The following is a 21,481-nucleotide window of genomic DNA, read 5'->3' on the forward strand; positions in this document are numbered from 1 at the left end:
ATGACACTAAGTTGGGTGGCAGTGTGAGCTGCGAGGAGGATGCTGTGAGGCTGCAGAGCGACTTGGATAGGTTAGGTGAGTGGGCAAATGCATGGCAGATGAAGTATAATGTGGATAAATGTGAGGTTATCCACTTTGGTGGTAAAAACAGAGAGACAGACTATTATCTGAATGGTGACAGATTAGGAAAAGAGGAGGTGCAAAGAGACCTGGGTGTCATGGTACATCAGTCATTGAAGGTTGGCATGCAGGTGCAGCAGGCGGTTAAGAAAGCAAATGGCATGTTGGCCTTCATAGCAAGGGGATTTGAGTACAGGGGCAGGGAGGTGTTGCTACAATTGTACAGGGCATTGGTGAGGCCACACCTGGAGTATTGTGTACAGTTTTGGTCTCCTAACCTGAGGAAGGACATTCTTGCTATTGAGGGAGTGCAGCGAAGGTTCACCAGACTGATTCCCGGGATGGCGGGACTGACCTATCAAGAAAGACTGGATCAACTGGGCTTGTATTCACTGGAGTTCAGAAGAATGAGAGGGGACCTCATAGAAACATATAAAATTCTGACGGGGTTAGACAGGTTAGATGCAGGAAGAATGTTCCCAATGTTGGGGAAGTCCAGAACCAGGGGTCACAGTCTAAGGATAAGGGGTAAGCCATTTAGGACCGAGATGCGGAGGAACTTCTTCACCCAGAGAGTGGTGAACCTGTGGAATTCTCTACCACAGAAAGTTGTTGAGGCCAATTCACTAAATATATTCAAAAAGGAGTTAGATGAGGTCCTTACTGCTAGGGGGATCAAGGGGTATGGCGAGAAAGCAGGAATGGGGTACTGAAGTTGAATGTTCAGCCATGAACTCATTGAATGGCGGTGCAGGCTAGAAGGGCCGAATGGCCTACTCCTGCACCTATTTTCTATGTTTCTATGTTTCTATGTCCCTAAATACCTTGGGGTTAACAGAAAGCCATCAATCTCCAATTTACAATTAACAATTGACCCAGCATCGATTGCCATTTGCGGAAGAGAGTTCCAAACCTCTCCCACCCTTTGTGTGTAGAAATGTTTCCCAACTTCACTCCTGAAAGGTCTGGCTCTAATCTTTAGACTGTGCCCCTCGTCCTAGACTCCCCAACCAGCGGCAATAGTTTCTGTCTATCTACCCTCTCTGTTCCCCTCAATATCATGAAAACTTCGATCTGATCGCCCCTTAACCGTCTAAATTATCGGAAATAAGACCCTAGTTTGTGTAATCTCTCCTCGTAACTGAACCCTTGGAGTGCGGGTATCTAATTGTTGGAGCTAGGGTCATTCAGAGTTCAATTGCTTGCAAAGAATTGTAAGTTCAAGGCTCCAGGTCAGAAGCACCTAGCATTACGAACAATGACGGACAGGTAAAGACCATCTGATCTTTCGAGCCTGTCCAACACCATTGCGATACCTTGGCGCTGAATTTGTGGTCGGAGGCTTCCCACGGACGAACGCCTCCAACCTGAAAAATTTCTACGCAAGTACCTGGTTGTCCCGGGGGACCGTGGGGAGGCCTTCTCTTCCCGCGATGTGAAGCGCGCTCCCGTTCTTCAGATTTCCACGGAGACGCTGCAGTCACGTGTGACTGCTCAACCAATCAGGTGCAGTATTCCACAACTTTCTCATTAATAGCAATGGGAACTCCATTTCTACGAGTTTTCATCGCTATTAATTGAGGAGAATAAAACCCAAACACACGAACACCAAATTAAAAATTAAAAACACACCTCACATCATTAAAATTAATTGAAATTAAAGTTAATAAATATCTTAGAGGAAAAAAAAATTCAGTTTTAAAAGTTTTTTAAATTATTGGTTTAAAATAAATTTAATGTAGTGGGCAGGGTTTTAAAAAAATAAAGTGTGTTTTTTAAATTGAATTTAATTATATTTTTGTAAGTTTTTAAACTCTTACAAGTGCAAGAATTTTGAGGACATTTGCTGGGCAAGATATGGGTAAATCCACAATCTTGCCCATGCGAATGTCCTGGCTCCCGAGATGCGGAGGATCTGTCGAGCTCCAGGTCGGAAAATCCGGTTTTCATCGCATGTGTATTGTGCACTGAAAGCCGGCTTTTGCGACACCTTCCCGAGTCCGTACACACTCCGCATGGACCTGAGATTTCCAGGCCAACTAGTGTATCACAACATATACACTCCACCCCACCCGAAACCATGCGATACATAGAGACATAGAAAATAGGTGCAGGAGTAGGCCATTCGGCCCTTCGAGCCTGCACCACCATTCAATAAGATCATGGCTGATCATGCAACTTCAGTACCCCTTTCCTGCTTTCTCTCCATACCCCGTGATCCCTTTAGCCATAAGGGCCTAACTCCCTTTTGAACATATCCAACGAACTGGCCTCGACAACTTTCTGTGGTAGAGAATTCCACAGGTTCACCACTCTCTGAGTGAAGAAGTTTCTCCTCATCTCGGTCCTAAATGATCTCTTGGGAGAGGCAAAAACAGATTAAAACCCAGGCCAATTTGGGAGGGGGAAAAAAAAAACTGGGAAATTCCTCTCTGACCCGCCTAGCCGATCGAAACTAGTCCAGGAGTCTAGTCAGCATTCACTGGCTGGTGTTCTTTCCGCAGTGATTGGTGATGGACTAGACACCCGCTACAGAAAGCTACTTTACACTAGATTACATTTAACTCCCCTCTAACCCTTGCCGCCAGTTCCTTCTCCCTCAGTTCATCGACCATTGTTGTGATGCTGCTGCCTCCTTACCTGCACGTCAATGGAGGTGATGTCCTCCACCACTCTCTTCATCACAGCGCGAACGTTGCGTGGCTCGATGGTATTGATCCAGTCCCGCGTCTCCACGCTCTTCCGCAACATCTGAGACACATTGAGGCCCTGAACCTTGACATAGTGGTTCAGCAGCTTCTGGGCGGCCTCTCGGGCATCGGCACATAGCACGGTTACCAAGGTCACTGGGGAATGGTCCTGGGGAACGGGGGGAGGATAAAACAACGGGCTCTAATCAGCACTATACAGACAATCTCACACCATGTCCAGGCACTGTGTGTATCCTCACTGTGAACTTGGTGCTCATCAAGGTAAGGGATGGAATGCACCCAGTCCCACGGCAGGTACAGCACGGGGTTAGGTACAGAGTAAAGCTCCCTCTACACTGTCCCATCAAACACTCCCAGGGCAGGTACAGCACGGGGTTAGGTACAGAGTAAAGCTCCCTCTACACTGTCCCGTCAAATACTCCCAGGGCAGGTACAGCACGGGTTAGATACAGAGTAAAGCTCCCTCTACACTGTCCCGTCAAACACTCCCAGGGCAGGTACAGCACGGGGTTAGGTACAGAGTAAAGCTCCCTCTACACTGTCCCATCAAACACTCCCAGGGCAGGTACAGCACGGGGTTAGATACAGAGTAAAGCTCCCTCTACACTGTCCCATCAAACACTCCCAGGTCAGGTACAGCACGGGTTAGATACAGAGTAAAGCTCCCTCTACACTGTCCCATCAAACACTCCCAGGGCAGGTACAGCACAGAGTTAGATACAGAGTAAAGCTCCCTCTACACTGTCCCATCAAACACTCCCAGGGCAGGTACAGCACAGGGTTAGATACAGAGTAAAGCTCCCTCTACACTGTCCCATGAAACACTCCCAGGGCAGGTACAGCACGGGGTTAGATACAGAGTAAAGCTCCCTCTACACTGTCCCATCAAACACTCCCAGGGCAGGTACAGCATGGGGTTAGATACAGAGTAAAGCTCCCTCTACACTGTCCCATCAAACACTCCCAGGGCAGGTACAGCACAGAGTTAGATACAGAGTAAAGCTCCCTCTACACTGTCCCATGAAACACTCCCAGGGCAGGTACAGCACGGGTTAGATACAGATAAAGCTCCCTCTGCACTGTCCCATCAAACACTCCCAGGGCAGGTACAGCACAGAGTTAGATACAGAGTAAAGCTCCCTCTACACTGTCCCATCAAACACTCCCAGGGCAGGTACAGCACAGGGTTAGATACAGAGTAAAGCTCCCTCTACACTGTCCCATGAAACACTCCCAGGGCAGGTACAGCACGGGGTTAGATACAGATAAAGCTCCCTCTGCACTGTCCCATCAAACACTCCCAGGGCAGGTACAGCACAGAGTTAGATACAGAGTAAAGCTCCCTCTACACTGTCCCATCAAACACTCCCAGGGCAGGTACAGCACAGGGTTAGATACAGAGTAAAGCTCCCTCTACACTGTCCCATGAAACACTCCCAGGGCAGGTACTGCACGGGGTTAGATACAGAGTAAAGCTCCCTCTACACTGTCCCATCAAACACTCCCAGGGCAGGTACAGCATGGGGTTAGATACAGAGTAAAGCTCCCTCTACACTGTCCCATCAAACACTCCCAGGGCAGGTACAGCACGGGGTTAGATACAGAGTAAAGCTCCCTCTACATTGTCCCATCAAATACTCCCAGGGCAAGTACAGCACGGGGTTAGATACAGAGTAAAGCTCCCTCTACACTGTCCCATCAAACACTCCCAGGGCAGGTACAGCACGGGTTAGATACAGAGTAAAGCTCCCTCTACACTGTCCCATCAAACACTCCCAGGGCAGGTACAGCACAGAGTTAGATACAGAGTAAAGCTCCCTCTACACTGTCCCATCAAACACTCCCAGGGCAGGTACAGCACAGGGTTAGATACAGAGTAAAGCTCCCTCTACACTGTCCCATGAAACACTCCCAGGGCAGGTACAGCACGGGGTTAGATACAGAGTAAAGCTCCCTCTACACTGTCCCATCAAACACTCCCAGGGCAGGTACAGCATGGGGTTCGATACAGAGTAAAGCTCCCTCTACACTGTCCCATCAAACACTCCCAGGGCAGGTACAGCACAGAGTTAGATACAGAGTAAAGCTCCCTCTACACTGTCCCATCAAACACTCCCAGGGCAGGTACAGCACGGGTTAGATACAGATAAAGCTCCCTCTGCACTGTCCCATCAAACACTCCCAGGGCAGGTACAGCACGGGGTTAGATACAGAGTAAAGCTCCCTCTACACTGTCCCATCAAACACTCCCAGGGCAGGTATAGCACGGGGTTAGATACAGAGTAAAGCTCCCTCTACATTGTCCCATCAAATACTCCCAGGGCAAGTACAGCACGGGGTTAGATACAGAGTAAAGCTCCCTCTACACTATCCCATCAAACACTCCCTGGGGAGGTACAGCACGGGGTTAGATACAGAGTAAAGCTCCCTCTACACTGTCCCACTGATACTTTTCCATTACCGATACTGCGTTCAATGTTACGATCTAGTTAGGTTTCAATTTATAATCTTTGGCTTCTTGAAATAAAGATTTGATATAAAACATACTTTGAAACAAATTGGTGCAATAGAGTGAGGCTTGTTTGCCTGCAGTGATGGGGGAATTGTCAGTTCTGTCTCACTGAGAGAAGGCAGCAGCTTTAACCCACCACGGGACTTGTATTGGACTCGGGCTGGGGCACATGTCCCGGCACCTTCAGCTCTCGAGTTACCGTACCCAAGCGATCAATCGTCCTGCGCCGACTGTGCCGGGGAGCATCGGCAAAGTGAGAAGCATCACAGCCGTTCCCTGCCTGGACCGACACACCGCCGACAGTTCACCGGGCAGCAACCAGGAACGGGAACTCTCCCAGCAACCTCGAGGTGGCACAGGATGGCACTGGCTAACTCAGGGATGGCCCATCCAGCTCATCCTTCCGTAGGAACCCAACATCCTCCCCAGCGCAACCCTTGAACGACACAAGGCTTTGCCTCGTCTCCCCCAACCCGCTTGTGTGAAGAAGGGTATCCCCGCTGTCGGCCCCAAACTTGCCTTTCGTTAGGATAGGTCCCATTGTGCTAAATTGTCACTGGATCCGGAGCAGGGGGATTTCTCACCGATATCACTGGTCATTATCACATTGCTGTTCGCTGTGCGCAAATTGGCTGCCGCATTTCCTACATTACAACAGTGACTGTCGGAGGGGCAGTACTGAGGGAGCGCTGCACTGTCGGAGGGGCAGTACTGAGGGAGTGCCGCACTGTCGGAGGGGCAGTACTGAGGGAGCGCCGCACTGTCGGAGGGGCAGTACTGAGGGAGCACCGCATTGTCGGAGGGGCAGTACTGAGGGAGTGCCGCACTGTTGGAGGGGCAGTACTGAGGGAGCGCCGCACTGTCGGAGGGGCAGTACTGAGGGAGCGCCGCACTGTCGGAGGGGCAGTACTGAGGGAGCGCCGCACTGTCGGAGGGGCAGTACTGAGGGAGCGCCGCACTGTCGGAGGGGCAGTACTGAGGGAGTGCAACATTGTCGGAGGGGCAGTACTGAGGGAGTGCCACACTGTCGGAGGGGCAGTACTGAGGGAGTGCCGCACTGTCGGAGGGGCAGTACTGAGGGAGCGCCGCACTGTCGGAGGGGCAGTACTGAGGGAGTGCCGCACTGTCGGGAGTGCCACATTGTCGGAGGGGCAGTACTGAGGGAGCGCCGCACTGTCGGAGGGGCAGTACTGAGGGAGCGCCGCACTGTCGGAGGGGCAGTACTGAGGGAGTGCCGTACTGTCGGAGGGGCAGTACTGAGGGAGCGCCGCACTGTCGGAGGGGCAGTACTGAGGGAGTGCCTCACTGTCGGAGGGGCAGTACTGAGGGAGTGCCGTACTGTCGGAGGGGCAGTACTGAGGGAGTGCCGTACTGTCGGAGGGGCAGTACTGAGGGAGCGCCGCACTGTCGGAGGGGAAGTACTGAGAGAGCGCCTCACTGTCGGAGGGGCAGTACTGAGGGAGCGCCTCACTGTCGGAGGGGCAGTACTGAGGGAGTGCCGCACTGTCTTTCTAATGAGACGTTAAACCCCGTCTGCTCTCTCAGGTGGATGTAAAAGATCCCACAGCCAATATTTTGAAGAAGAGCAGGGGGAGTTCTCCCCAGTGTCCTGGGGCTAATATTTATCCCTCAATCAACGTCACTGAAACAGATGATCTGGGTCATTATCACATCGCTGTTTGTGGGAGCTTGCTGTGCGCAAATTGGCTGCCGCATTTCCCACATTACAACAGTGACTACACTCAAAAATAAGCACTTCATTGGCTGTAAAGTGCTTTGGGACCTCCGGTGGTCGTGAAAGGCGCTATATAAACGGGAGTCTTAGTTTTCTTTCTTTTCCTTGAACCCATGTCGATGGTGCATTTTCCCATTCAGCTGATTCGGAAGCCCCTTGACTACATCACTTCAATCTTCCATTCCTACATCCAACTCGGATATAAGGCACCCCCCCCCACACTGAAATTCGCATGTCACACACACTCAGATTGCTGTGCAGGATTTGTGGCTGGCCTTGTTAGAATCAGAGAAATTTACAGCACGGAAGGAGGCCATTTCGGCCCATCGTGTCCGCTCCGGCCGACCAAGAGCCACCCGGCCTAATCCCACTTTCCCGCTCTCGGTCCGTAGCCCTGTCGGTTACAAGTGCACATCCAAGTACTTTTTAAATGTGGTGAGGGTTTCTGCCTCTACCACCCTTTCAGGCCGTGAGTTCCGCCCCAGACCCCAACCACCCTCTGGGTGAAGACATTTCCCCACAAATCCCCTCTAAACCTCCCCCCAATTACTTTAAATCTGTGCCCCCTGGTTGTTGACCCCTCTGCCAAGGGAAACAGGTCCGTCCTGTCCACTCTATCCAGGCCCCTCATCATTTTATACACCTCAATAATGTTTACCCTCAGCCTCCTCTGTTCCAAAGAAAACAACCCCAGCCTATCCAGTCTTTCCTCACAGCTAAAATTCTCCAGTCCTGGCAACATCCTCGTAAATCTCCTCTGTACCCTCTCCAGTGCAATCACATCCTTCCTGTAATGTGGTGACCAGAGCTGCACGCAGTACTCCAGCTGTGGCCTAACTAGTGTTGTATACAGTTCAAGCGTAACCTCCCTGCTCGTGTATTGTGCGCCCTCTGTGGGGGGTTGAAGGGGTGAAGGGTCACTCACCTGGCCCAGGAACTGCTCGTCGGTCAAGGTCAGGATGTAGCTGATGGTGGAGGTCTCGTAGTCCAGGCAGAGTCGGGACAGCAGCAGCAGCAGCCCCGGGGGCGTGGCTCCCTTCTCGCCCGCCGTCTCGCAGAACTGGCGCGCCGTGTGGCAGATGTACTTGATGAAGTTGACGATGAGCCCCTCCCGAACGCCCTGGCTGCAGAACTCCCCCTGGAGAGGGACAGAGACACACAGAGCGCGTCAGTCAATGGGGAGCGACACCAGCAAACACCCGCTCCGACCCGACCCGAAACAGTGCTGCCTCTTGCCGGAGAGCGGCTCCAGCGGGTTCCCGCTCCCTCGCCCGTCCCCCGTGCCACAGCCAATCGGCTGTTCGACCAGGGGGGGCGCGGGCGATCCTGTCCACACCCGCCATCCACAAGCACGCGGCGTTCTAGTGTCAGCCGTAGCTCAGTGGGTACCTCTCTCGCCTCTGGGCCAGAGGGTCGTGGGTTCAAGTCCCACTTCCATTGACTCGAGCACAAAATCTAAGTGCAGTGCCGAGGGAGCGCCGCACTGTCGGAGGGGCGGTGCCGAGGGAGCGCCGCACTGTCGGAGGGGCGGTGCCGAGGGAGCGCCGCACTGTCGGAGGGGCGGTGCCGAGGGAGCGCCGCACTGTCGGAGGGGCGGTGCCGAGGGAGCGCCGCACTGTCGGAGGGGCAATATGATCATTGCAAATCCTCTAGCTCAACACCATATTCCCGTTTTTTTCCCCATACCCCTTGATGCCTTTTGTGTATAAAACCCAACTGGTTCACTAATGCCCTTCAGGGAAGAAACCTGCCACCTTTACCCACCCCGGGCTTGTACGTGCCTCGTCGAACGTGGAAGTGTTCGACTATGAAATGCCATCTGTATTGTCCTATGAGGAGAGATTAAGCAGACTAGGGCGATATTCTCTGGAGTTTAGAAGAATGAGAGACGATCTCACTGAAACAGACACAATTCTTACAGGGGCTTGACAGGGTAGATGCAGGGAGGATGTTTCCCCCGGGCTGGGGAGTCTAGAACCAGGGGGTCACACAGTCTCAGGATAAGGGGTCGGCCATTTAGGACTGAGATGAGGAGGAATTTCTTCACTTTGGAATTCTCTGCCCCAGAGGGCTGTGGAGGCTTAGTCGTTGAGTATTCAAGGCTGAGATCGCTAGAGTTTGGGATGTTAAGGGAATCAAGGGATCGGGCGGGAAAGTGGAGTTGAGGTCGATGATCAGCTGTGATCTTATTGAATGGCAGAGCAGGCTCGAGGGGCCGAATGGCCGACTCCAGCTCCTAATTCTTATGTTCTTATGAAGCAGCTTGACGAACCACTCAATTGTACAGCCACCAATGTGTCCTAGAAATTCTTTTTGGTGCGGGGGGGGGGGGGGGGCATAGAAACACAGAAAATAGGTGCAGGAGTAGGCCATTCAGCCCTTCGAGCCTGCACCACCATTCAATAAGATCATGGCTGATCATTCACCTCAGTACCCCATTCCTGCTTTCTCTCCATACCCCTTGATCCCTTTAGCCGTAAGGGCCACATCTAACTCCCTCTTGAATATATCCAATGAACTGGCATCAACAACTCTCTGTGGTAGGGAATTCCACAGGTTAACAACTCTCTGAGTGAAGAAGTTTCTCCTCATCTCAGTCCTAAATGGCTTACCCCTTATCCTTAGGCTATGTCCCCTGGTTCTGAATTTCCCCAACGTCGGGAACATTCTTCCTGCATCTAACCTGTCCAGTCCTGTCACAATTTTATGTTTCTATGAGATCCCCTCTCATCCTTCTAAACTCCAGTGAATACAGGCCCAGTCGATCCAGTCTCTCCTCATATGTCAGTCCTGCCATCCCGGGAATCAGTCTGGTGAACCTTTGCTGCACTCTCTCAATAGCAAGAACGTCCTTCCTCAGATTAGGAGACCAAAACTGAACACAATATTCCAGGTGAGGCCTCACCAAGGCTCTGTACAACTGCAGTAAGACTTCCCTGCTCCCTAGCTATGAAGGCCAACATACCATTTGCCTTCTTCACTGTCTGCTGTACCTGCATGCCAACTTTCAATGATGTACCATGACACCCAGGTCTCGTTGCACCTCCCCTTTTCCTAATGTGCCGCCATTCAGATAATATTCTGCCTTCGTGTTTTTGCCACCAAAGTGGATAACCTCACATTTATCCACATTATACTGCATCTGCCATGTATTTGCTCACTCACCTAACCTGTCCAAGTCACCCTGCAGCCTCTTAGCACACTGCCACCCAGCTTAGTGTCATCTGCAAACTTGGAGAAATTACACTCAATTCCTTCATCTAAATCATTAATGTATATTGTAAATAGCTGGGGTCCCAGCACTGAGCCCTGCGGCACTCCACTAGTCACTGCCTGCCATTCTGAAAAGGACCCGTTTATCCCGACTCTCTGCTTCCTGTCTGCCAACCAGTTCTCGATCCACGTCAGTACATTACCCCCAATACCACGTGCTTTAATTTTGCACACCAATCTCTTGTGTGGGACCTTATCAAAAGCCTTTTGAAAGTCCAAATACACCACATCCACTGGTTCTCCCTTGTCCACTCTACCAGTTACATCCTCAAAAAATTCTAGAAGATTCATCAAGGGATGATTTCCCTTTCATAAATCCATGCTAACTTGGACTGATCCTGTCACAGGTTTCCAAATGCGCTGCTATTTCATCCTTAATAATTGATTCTAACATTTTCCACACTACTGATGTCAGGCTAACCGGTCTATAATTACCCGTTTCTCTCTCCTTTCTTAAAAAGTGGTGTTACATTAGCTACCCTCCAGTCCATAGGAACTGATCCAGAGTCGATAGACTGTTGGAAAATGATCACCAATGCATCCACTATTTCTAAGGGCACTTCCTTAAGTACTCTGGGATGCAGACTATCAGGCCCCGGGGATTTATCGGCCTTCAATCCCATCAACTTCCCGAACACAATTTCCTGCCTAGTAAGGATTTCCTTCAGTTCCTCCTTCTCACTAGACCCTCAGTCCCCTAGTATTTCCGGAAGATTATTTGTGAGTTCCTTCGTGAAGACAGAACCAACGTATTTGTTTAACTGGTCCGCCATTTCTTTGTTCCCCATTATAAATTCACCTGAATCTGACTGCAAGGGACCAACGTTTGTCTTCACTAATCTTTTTCTCTTCACATATCTATAGAAGCTTTTGCAGTCAGTTTTTATGTTCCCAGCAAGCTTCCTCTCATACACTATTTTCCCTCTCCTAATTAAATCCTTTGTCCTTCTCTGCTGAATTCTAAATTTGTCCCTTCACAGTTCCGCGCATGTGCAAACTTTAACAGTGCAAAGGGCGGTCACGGGAGAGCTGCGCGACCAGGGCAGTTTACAGGGGGGACCTTAGTCACCACATTTACAGCGCTAGTGAGGATGGGCAATAAATGCTGGCCTTGCCATCGAAAGGGACGGAGAATAAAACCGCGGTCCCTGTGATTCAGTCCCACTGTACCATGGAACACAAGAAATGGGAGCAGGAGTCGGCCATTCGGCCCCTCGAGCCTGCTCCGCCATTCAATGAGATCACGGCTGATCTTCGACCTCAACTCCATTTTCCCCGCCCGATCCCTTGATTCCCTTAATATCCAAAAATCTCGCGATCCCAGCCTTGAATATACTCAGAGACTGAGCCTCCACAGTCCTCTGGGTCAGAGAGTTCCAAAGATTCACCACCCTCTGGGTGGTGAAGAAATTCCTCCTCATCTCAGTCCTAAATGGCCGACCCCTTATCCTGAGACTGTGCGACCCCTGGTTCTAGACTCCCCAGCCCGGGGGGAAACACCCTCCCTACATCTACCCTGTCAAGCCCCCTGTAAGAATTGTGTACGTTTCAATGAGATCACCTCTCATTCTTCTAAACTCCAGAGAATATCGGCCTAGTCTGCTCAATCTCTCCTCATGGGACAATCTCCCTGTGATAGAACTCCACCTAGTGGACTACTGATGTAATACAACTACTGACGTATTGATAATACAAGGTCATGTGGCAAGGTCACACGATCACAGTTCTTGTTAGGGAGCCATCTTGTGTGCGTGCGTGCGTGCGTGTGCGCTTGTACCCTCCCCCTGCCCAGGAATCAGCCTTTGTTGCACACCCTCAAAGACAAGTATATCCTCCCTTAGGTAAGGAGACCAAAACTGTGCACAATACTCCAGGTGCGGTCTCACCAGGGCCCTGTATAGACAAGTATGCCTTTCCTGTGGGGGTGGGAGATGTGGAAACCGTGTGTGGGCGGTCACCTTGAAGTAGGGCTTATTGGAGAAGGTGATGTCTTTGGCGGTGAAGAGGTGGACATAGGCCAGGACCGACTTGATTTGGTTGAGGATGGCCGCGGAGATGGTGGCCAACAGCTCGGCCAGGTTGGCGCCGTCCTTGCCCAGCAGCCGGGGGGCGGCCAGGGACTGGCGCACGTCGGTCAGGCAGTCGGCGAAGAAGCTCTGCAGGGCCTGCAGGTACTGGCGGATCCGCTCCTCTGCCGCCCGCACCACGATCTCGGTGCCCTCGGCGGTGATGTCGGAGGCGGGCAGCAGCTTGGCCACCGCCTGCAGCCGCCGGTGGAAGCGGTCCAAGCCACGCACCAGCAGCGAGTTGTCGCCCACCCCCCGCTCCGCCCGGATCCGCCGCTCCACCAGCCCGAAGTAGCGGCCCATCAGCCGGCGCACGAAGGCCACCAGCTTGGCGCTGGCCATGCGGGCCACGGTGCCGGCCCCCTCTGCCGGCGCCGGGGGCCGGTTGACGAACAGGTCCTGGTACGAGGCGATGACCAGGCAGGTGTTGCCGATGAAGCCGTTGCAGCCCTTGTCGGTGAACTCCAGGATGTCGGAGAGCGGGGCCCCCTGCAGCTCCGGGCCCGCCGGCCCCAGCTCGTCCTCCAGTGCCGTCAGGTCCTCGACCAGCCGGGACTGGGCGTGCGTCAGGAACTCGTCACACAGCTCCTCCGCCGGCTCCTCCAGCTGCAACAGGAGCTCCACACACTCGGCCAGCTCCTTGGCGCTCGAGCCACCGTCCCTGCGGCAAACAGAGCACAGTGTCACGCGCGCCGGGCATTTTCAGCTCGCGATCAATCCCCACCCGCTCTAATCCCGAGGAAGGTTGGTTTAGCCGGGGACAGGGCAGAGATACAGCAGACAGCTGAATGGACGGTCTGAATCACAGTGACAAAGACCCGCATTTAAATAGCGCCTTTCCCGTCCGCCACAAAGCGCTTCACAGCCAAATGAAGTACTTTCGGATTGCGGCCGCTGTTGCAACGTGGGAAATGCGGCAGCCAATTGGCGCACAGCAAGCTCCCACAAATAGCAACGTGATCACCACCGGATCATCTGTTTCAGTGATGTTGGTGGAGGGATAAATATTGGTCCCAGGACACCGGGGAGAACTCCCCCCTGCTTTGCTTTGAAATGGTGGCCGTGGGATCTTTTACATCCACCCGAGAGGGCAGACGGGGCCTCGGTTTAACGTCTCATCCAAAAGCCGGCCATGAGCTCCTCGCAGTTGGGAGGGTGTTTCCCTCCCCCCTGGGCTGGGGAGTCTAGAACCAGGGGGTCACACAGTCTCAGGATAAGGGGGCGGCCATTTAGGACTGAGATGCGGAGAAATTTCTTCACTCGGAGGGTTGTGAATCTTTGGAGTTCTCTGCCCCAGAGGGCTGTGGAGGCTCAGTCGTTGAGTATACTCACGGCAAAGATCGACAGATTTTTGAACTCTAAGGGAATCAAGGGATCGGGCGGGAAAGTGGAGTTGAGGTCGAAGATCGGCCGTGATCTTATTGATTGGCGGAGCAGGCTCGAGGGGCCGAATGGCCGACTCCTGCTCCTTATATTCTTGTATACTATTGCTATTTATGTACAATAGGGTCAGGGATGCAAGAAAAAACAGTAGATAAGCAGATAAATCGCCAGTACCGGATGAAATATATCCGAGGCTATTAAACGAAGCAAAGGAGGAAATTGCAGAGGCTCTGACCATCATTCCAATCCTACCTGGCTACGGGAGTTGTGCCAGAGGAGAAGTCATGGGACATGAGGATCGGGCGGGAAAGTGGAGTTGAGGTAGAAGATCAGCCGTGACCTTATTGATTGGCAGAGCAGGCTCGAGGGGCCGTGTGACCTCCTCCTGCTCCTAATTCTTATGTTGTTGTGAGAATTTATATGGCGGGAGAGGCAAAAGGAGGGTGGTGAACGCAGAGGGTAAGGGTGGCTGAGATGGAGCATGAAATCACCGAGGATGAGAAGTCGCTCGGTGCACAGGCAGAGTGAAGAAAGGAGAGAGGATATCTTCAACAGAAGCTTGGGGCCACGCGACCACAAGGGTTTCTGTTGCAGGGGCAGTACTGAGGGAACACTGCACTGTCGGAGGGGCCGTCCTTTGGATGAGACGTTAAAACCCGTCTGTCCTCTTAGGTGGACGTAAAAGATCCCATGGCACTATTTCGAAGTATTGCCCCTCCGACAGTGCAGTGCTCCCTCAGTACTGCCCCTCCGACAGTATAGTGCTCCCTCAGTACTGCACCTCCGACGGTACAGTGCTCCCTCAGTACTGCCCCTCCGACAGTGCGGCAGTCCCTCAGTATTGCCCCTCCGACAGTGCGGCGCTCCCTCAGTACTGCATCTCTGACAGTGCGGCACTCCCTCAGTACTGCCCCTCCGACAGTGCGGCACTCCCTCAGTACTGCACCTCCGACAGTATAGTGCTCCCTCAGTACTGCCCCTCCGACAGTGCGGCACTCTCTCAGTACTACCCCTCCGACAGTGCGGCACTCCCTCAGTACTGCCCCTCCGACAGTGCGGCGCTCCCTCAGTACTGCCCGTCCGACAGTGCGGCGCTCCCTCAGTACTGCCCCTCCGACAGTGCGCCGCTCCCTCAGTACTGCCCCTCCGACAGTACAGTGCTCCCTCAGTACTGCCCCTCCAACAGTGCGGCGCTCCCTCAGTACTGCCCCTCCGACGGTACAGTGCTCCCTCAGTACTGCACCTCCGACAGTATAGTGCTCCCTCAGTACTAACCCTCCAACAGTGCAGTGCTCCCTCAGTACTGCCCCTCCGACGGTACAGTGCTCCTTCAGTACTACCCCTCCAACAGTGCAGTGCTCCCTCAGTACTGCCCCTCCGACGGTACAGTGCTCCCTCAGTACTGCACCTCCGACAGTATAGTGCTCCCTCAGTACTACCCCTCCAACAGTGCAGTGCTCCCTCAGTACTGCCCCTCCAACAGTGCAGAGCTCCCCCAGTACCGCCCCTCCGACGCTCCCTCAGTACTGCCCCTCCGACAGTGCGGCACTCCCTCAGCACTGCACTGGAGTGTCCACCTAGATTTATGTGCTCAAGTCCCTGGAGTGGGAAAGAGACCGAGAGGGCGATAGAAGTAACGTGTTTGGTTGCAGAACAGCGGGCAAACAGCGCACGTGAATGGAGATGGAGGGAGATGGGGTTAGAAAGGGATGGCAGAGATTCGAAGGGACAGGTCCGGGCTGTGCACAGGGGACAGGCAGGAGGTGACGCGGTTCTGAAATGGAAGAACGAGGCTCTGTGGCGAAAGCAGTGTTACCTGAACTTCTCCCGGAGTTTCTGTGCCAGGTCAGACATGATTTTCTGGCAGTCGTCCTGAATGCCCTGGAAGGACGGCATGTGCTGGTACTGGTGCAGCACCGAGCGCGCTTTGCTGTAATATCGCACCGCCTGCCCGTACGCCCCCAGGTCGATGCACTTGTTCAGCCGGGCGGGGAGCTCAAACAGGAACTGGAGTTTCCTCAGCAACGTGTGCACGCCTGAAAGACCAAAGTACAGTCGGTGAGAATGCAGGGATGGGGCTATTGGGTAATGAAGCAGACCGCATCCTGGGTTTGTCAACAGAGGCATCGCGTACAAAAGCCAGGACGTTATTAACGAGCAGTTAGGAAGGTAAATGGTATATTGGTCTCCATTGCGAGAGGATTTGAGTACAGGAGCAAGGATGTCTTACTACAGTTATACAGGGCCTTGGTGAGACCGCACCTGGAGTATTGTGTGCAGTTTTGGTCTCCTTACCCAAGAAAGGATATACTTGCCATAGAGGGAGTGCAGCGAAGGTTCACCAGACTGATTCCTGAGATGGCAGGACTGTTGTATGAGGAGAGATTGAGTCGACTAGGCCTGTATTCACTAGAGTTTAGAAGAATGAGAGGGGATCTCATTGAAACGTATAAAATTCTGACGGGGTTTGATAGACTGGATGTGGGGAGGATGTTTCCCCCGGGGCTGGGAAGTCTAGAACAAGGGGTCACAGTTTCAGGATACGGGGTGGGAAATTTAGGCCCGAGATGAGGAGAAATGTTTTCACTCAGAGGGTGGTGAACCTGTGGAATTCTCGACCACAGAAGGCTGTGGAGGCCAAATCACTGAATATATTTAAGAGGGAGACAGATAGATTTCCAGACACAAAAGGCATCCGTGGGTATGGGGAAAAAGCGGGAATATGGTGTTGAGATAGAGAATCAGCCATGATCATATTGAATGGCGGTGCAGGCTCGAAGGGCCGTATGGCCTACTCCTGCTCATATTTCCTGTCTATGTTTCAGGAGTCATGCTGCGGCAAAGAGATGGCAAGTTAAGCGGTGCCTTTGAATGAACGAGGGCCACCCTGCCGTGACTGCATACCTGAGAGTTTGGTGATCTGCTGGTGCTGGTCCTGCAGGGTGTTACTGATACGGGCGCTGAATTCAGTAATGGCGGCCATGTTGGTCGCCAGACAATCCATCTCGTCCTCCATCTTCTTGAAGTCATTCTTCATCTTTCTGATGGTGTCTGAAAAGACAGCGTTGAAGAGTTAGTCGGTTGATTGCCATCGACGGGGCAAGAGGGGCTCTACGGCTGGACTCCGCTACCCTCAGTGAATGCACGTGTGAACATCACAGAATGTTACTGGACAGGAGCCCAGCTCTCAAAGAGCAATTTCCTCAGTCAGCCGAGGGTCGCTCCCTCGCCTCCAATTCAACAGGTCAGGATTCAAGTTGAGGGAGCGCCGCATTGTCGGAGGGGCAGTACTGAGGGAGTGCCGTACTGTCGGAGGGACAGTACTGAGAGAGCGCCGCATTGTCGGAGGGGCAGTACTGAGGGAGCACCACACTGTCGGAGGGGCCGTACTGAGAGAGCGCCGCATTGTCGGAGGGGCAGTACTGAGGGAGCACCACACTGTCGGAGGGACAGTACTGAGAGAGCGCCGCATTGTCGGAGGGGCAGTACTGAGGGAGCACCACACTGTCGGAGGGGCAGTACTGAGGGAGCGCCGCAATGTCGGAGGGACAGTACTGAGGGAGCACCACACTGTCGGAGGGGCAGTACTGAGGGAGCGCCGCAATGTCGGAGGGGCAGTACTGAGGGAGTGCCGTACTGTCGGAGGGGCGCTACTGAGGGAGCGCCGCACTGTCGGAGGGACGGTACTGAGGGAGCGCCGCACAGTCGGAGGGGCAGTACTGAGGGAGCACCGCACTGTCGGAGGGGCAGTACTGAGGGAGCGCCGCACAGTCGGAGGGGCAGTACTGAGGGAGCACCGCACTGTCGGAGGGGCAGTACTGAGGGAGCGCCGCACTGTCGGAGGGGCGGTACTGAGGGAGCGCCGCACTGTCGGAGGGGCGGTACTGAGGGAGCGCCGCACTGTCGGAGGGGCAGTACTGAGGGAGCGCCGCACTGTCGGAGGGGCAGTACTGAGGGAGTGCCGCACTGTCGGAGGGGCAGTACTGAGGGAGCGCCGCACCGTCTGCTCTCTCAGGTGGACGTAAAATGTCCCAGGGCACTATTTGGAAGAAGAGCAGGGGCTTTATCCCCGATGACCTGGTACCAATATTACTGCCTCAATCAACATCACTAAAAACAGATTTTTAAAACATTCAGGGGATGTGGGCCTCGCTGGCCAGGCCCGGCATTTATTGCCCGTCCCCAATCACCCCTTGAGAAAGTGGTGGTGAGCCGCCTTCCACAACTGAGTATCTCGCTGAGCCATTTCAGACGGGCAGTTAAGAGTCACCCACCTTGCTGTGGCACCAGCCAGACCAGGTAAGGGCGGCAGATTTCCTTCCCTGAAGGACATTAGTGAACCAGATGGGTTTTTACAACAATCCATAGTCACCATAACTGACATTAGCTTTTTATTCCAGATTTATTTAATTAACTGAATTTATATTCCCCAGCTGCCGTGGTGGGATTTGAACTGGTGTCTCCGGATCATTAGTCCCGGCCTCTGGATTACTGGTCCCATAACATAACCACTGTGCTACCGTACCCCATAATCAGGTCATTATCACATTGCTGTGTGTGGGAGCTTGCTGTGCGCAAATTGGCTGCCGCATTTCCCACATTACAACAGTGACTGCACTCCAAAAAGTACTTCATTGGCTGTAAAGCGCTCTGGGACGTCCCATGGTCGCTATATAAACTAAATCTTTCTTTCCCTTCCCCAAACTCCTTTAATTTTTTCTTTTTCAACTATTTATCCACTTCACTTTTAAAAGCTATTACGGAAGCGATTTCCAACACGGTCTGGTCGGGTATTCCATGCCCTACACGTCCACTTACCTCTTTTGGTTGCAATCTTAAATCGAGGCCGTCTAATTACCGACTCGACGACCGGTGCCGAGGGTACTTCTCCCCAGTCTGTGGCAGTAAAGCCCCTCCTAATAACGTGAGGCCGGGCTTGGGGTTGTCAGCACTTCACCCCACAGCCAAATAGCCACGCTGACAAACAAAGGAGGGTCACAGACGGCGGGGCAAATTGGGGAGAGGAGGGGGGCTTACCCGATTGTTAGTTCCTCTGAATATCCCCTACCTGTGGCCGATATAAACTTGTTATAGTTCTCGTAGACCAGCGTCTGCATGTCGCTGTCGAGTGCCCGAATGTGCTTCACCATCTCGGACTCGCTGTCCATCAGCTCTGCCAGCGTGCATTCATTCCTTAACTGCGGCACGAGAAAGGGACAGCGAATACATTAGTTACCCACTGTTACCTCATGTATTTTTTCTCTCTCTGTGTCTCCACCAAGCTCATGGTCTACAGGGTTGCAGTGATACCCGCCCTCCTGTATGGCTCAGAGACATGGACCATGTACAGTAGACACCTCAAGTCGCTGGAGAAATACCACCAACAATGTCTCCGCAAGATCCTACAAATCCCCCGTGAGGACAGACGCACCAACGTCAGCGTCCTCGACCAGGCCAACATCCCCAGCATCGAAGCACTGACCACACTCGACCAGCTCCGCTGGGCAGGGCCACATTGTCCGTATGCCCGACACGAGACTTCCAAAGCAAGCACTCTACTCGGAACTCCTTCACGGCAAACGAGCCAAAGGTGGGCAGAGGAAACGTTACAAGGGACACCCTCAAAGCCTCCCTGATAAAGTGCCACATCCACACCGACACCTGGGAGTCCCTGGGCCAAAGACCAGTCCGCCCTAAGTGGAGGAAGTGCATCCAGGAGGGCGCTGAGCACCTCGAGTCTCGTCGCCGAGAGCGTGCAGAAACCAAGCGCAGGCAGCGGAAGGAGCGTGCGGCAAACCAGTCCCACCCTCCCCTTCCCTCAACCACTGTCTGTCCCACCTGTGACAGGGACTGTGGCTCTCGTATTGGGCTGTTCAGCCACCTAAGGACTCACTTTAAGAGTGGAAGCAAGTCTTCCTCGATTCCGAGGGACTGCCTATGATGATGATGATGGTTTCCATTGGCAGCCGGTAATTATCCCACCATTCACCCCCTATCCACACTCATCTTTTTCTAACTTCTGCCATTACTATCTCAAGTCAGCCCACCATCCCATTTGTCTCTCTAATCTCTCCTGCCTTCCACCTTATCACAGACCTTCCCTTTTGTTCTTTCATAAGAAATAGGAGCAGGAGTGGGCCAAACGGCCCTTCGAGCCTGCTCCGCCATTTAATACGATCATGGATGATCTGATCATGGACTCAGGTCCACTTCCCCGCCCGCTCCCCATAACCCCTTATCGGTTAAGAAATATCTATTTCTGTCCGAAATGTATTCCTCCCCTCCCCCTTGCAGTGCTCAAGAATCTGTTAATTTGGAACTGCCGAAGGGTCACCGACCCGAAATATTAACTCTGTTTCTCTCTCCACAGATGCTGCCTGACCCGCTGAGATTTCCAGCATCCGTGGCGTATTGCTATAGTTGCCGTAAACCGCATTTGTCTGCCTCCCCACTCCTCCCGAGAGGACCTGCTCTTGCCGGGTGGCACGGGGTCACACACGCACCTCAGGCGGCCGCTTTTCCCGCGGGCTATTCGCCCGCAACCGAGCCTGATCCGGCCCTCGCCCGACCGGATAACCGAGGGGACGCCCGGCTGATTCACCGCGGCAACCACCTAGCCACCCCGCTAACCCAGGCACTGCGTCACAACACGCAGTGGGTTCATTTAACACCATCCGGGCTCGGGATGAAAAGAATTCATCGGCTCTCCTCTTCTTGCTGCTCCAGCCCCGTGTTGTCTGGATGCCCCACAGCAAACCAGACACAAGCTACACCACGCGTGCTGTCAATCCGTTCCTCACACTCCCCTCAATCTGTCCCGAGCTCGCTCTCTGTCTCTGCCAACTCCCTCGGCTTTTGCCCCTTGCCCTTCACTGCCCACAGTTTTACCCCTTTCCCCAGTCGCTCCTCTCTCCCCCCCTTCCCCCCCAGTCTCCCCCCTTCCCCCACAGTCTCTCCCCCCCTTCCCCCCCAGTCTCTCCCCCTCTTCCCCCAGTCTCTCCTCTCTACCCCCCACCCCCTTCAGTCTCTCTCCCCTTCCCCCCTCCAGTCTCTTCCCCCCTTCCCCCCCAGTCTCTCCCCCCTTCCCTCCCCAGTCTCTCCCCCTCTGTCTCTCCTCCTCTGCCCCCTCCAGTCTCTCCCCCCTTCCCCCCCAGTCTCTCCTCTCTACCCCCCACCCCCTCCAGTCTCTCCCCCCCTCCCCCCCCAGTCTCTCCCCCCCCCTCCCCAGTCTCTCCCCTCTGCCCCCTCCAGTCTCCCCCCCTTCCCTCCCCCTCTCCCCCAGTCTCTCCCCCCCCCCTCCCCAGTCTCTCCCCCTCTGCCCCCTCCAGTCTCCCCCCTTCCCTCCCCCTCTCCCCCCAGTCTCTCTCTCCTCTCTACCCCCTGTCTCTCCTCTCTACCCCCCGTCTCTCCTCTCTACCCCCACCCCCTCCAGTCTCTCCCCCCTCAGTCTCTCCCCCTCTGCCCCCTCCAGTCTCTCCCCCCTTCCCCCCAGTCTCTCCTCTCTACCCCCACCCCCTCCAGTCTCTCTCCCCCCCCCCCCAGTCTCTCTCCCCCCCCCCCCCCCAGTCTCTCTCTCCCCCCCCCCCCCCCCCCCCAGTCTCTCTCTCCCCCCCCTCCCCCCCAGTGTCAGTGCCGCCTCTCTCGGTCTATCTCCCCCCGGGTGTGGGTATGTCTCTGGGGG

At 53.8% G+C, this 21,481-nt stretch overlaps 1 protein-coding gene across 1 annotated transcript in view; it reads right to left on the reverse strand.

The window, feature by feature from the left end:
- Positions 1–20,665, reverse strand: part of vps51 (VPS51 subunit of GARP complex) — a 34,815-nt gene extending 14,150 nt beyond the window's left edge. The window contains exons 1-7 of the mRNA XM_070868257.1: positions 20,304–20,665; positions 18,869–18,998; positions 16,705–16,851; positions 15,617–15,836; positions 12,310–13,078; positions 8,004–8,216; positions 2,761–2,979 (exon numbers count right to left, since the gene is read on the reverse strand). Coding sequence (XP_070724358.1) covers positions 2,761–2,979; positions 8,004–8,216; positions 12,310–13,078; positions 15,617–15,836; positions 16,705–16,851; positions 18,869–18,998; positions 20,304–20,474 — 1,869 coding nt within the window. The 5' untranslated portion in view covers positions 20,475–20,665. The remainder of the gene's footprint in view (positions 1–2,760; positions 2,980–8,003; positions 8,217–12,309; positions 13,079–15,616; positions 15,837–16,704; positions 16,852–18,868; positions 18,999–20,303) is intronic.
- Positions 20,666–21,481: the final 816 nt, after the last annotated feature.

This window comes from Pristiophorus japonicus, chromosome 27 (assembly GCF_044704955.1).
Source record: "Pristiophorus japonicus isolate sPriJap1 chromosome 27, sPriJap1.hap1, whole genome shotgun sequence".
Classification (NCBI taxonomy): Eukaryota; Metazoa; Chordata; class Chondrichthyes; family Pristiophoridae; genus Pristiophorus; species Pristiophorus japonicus.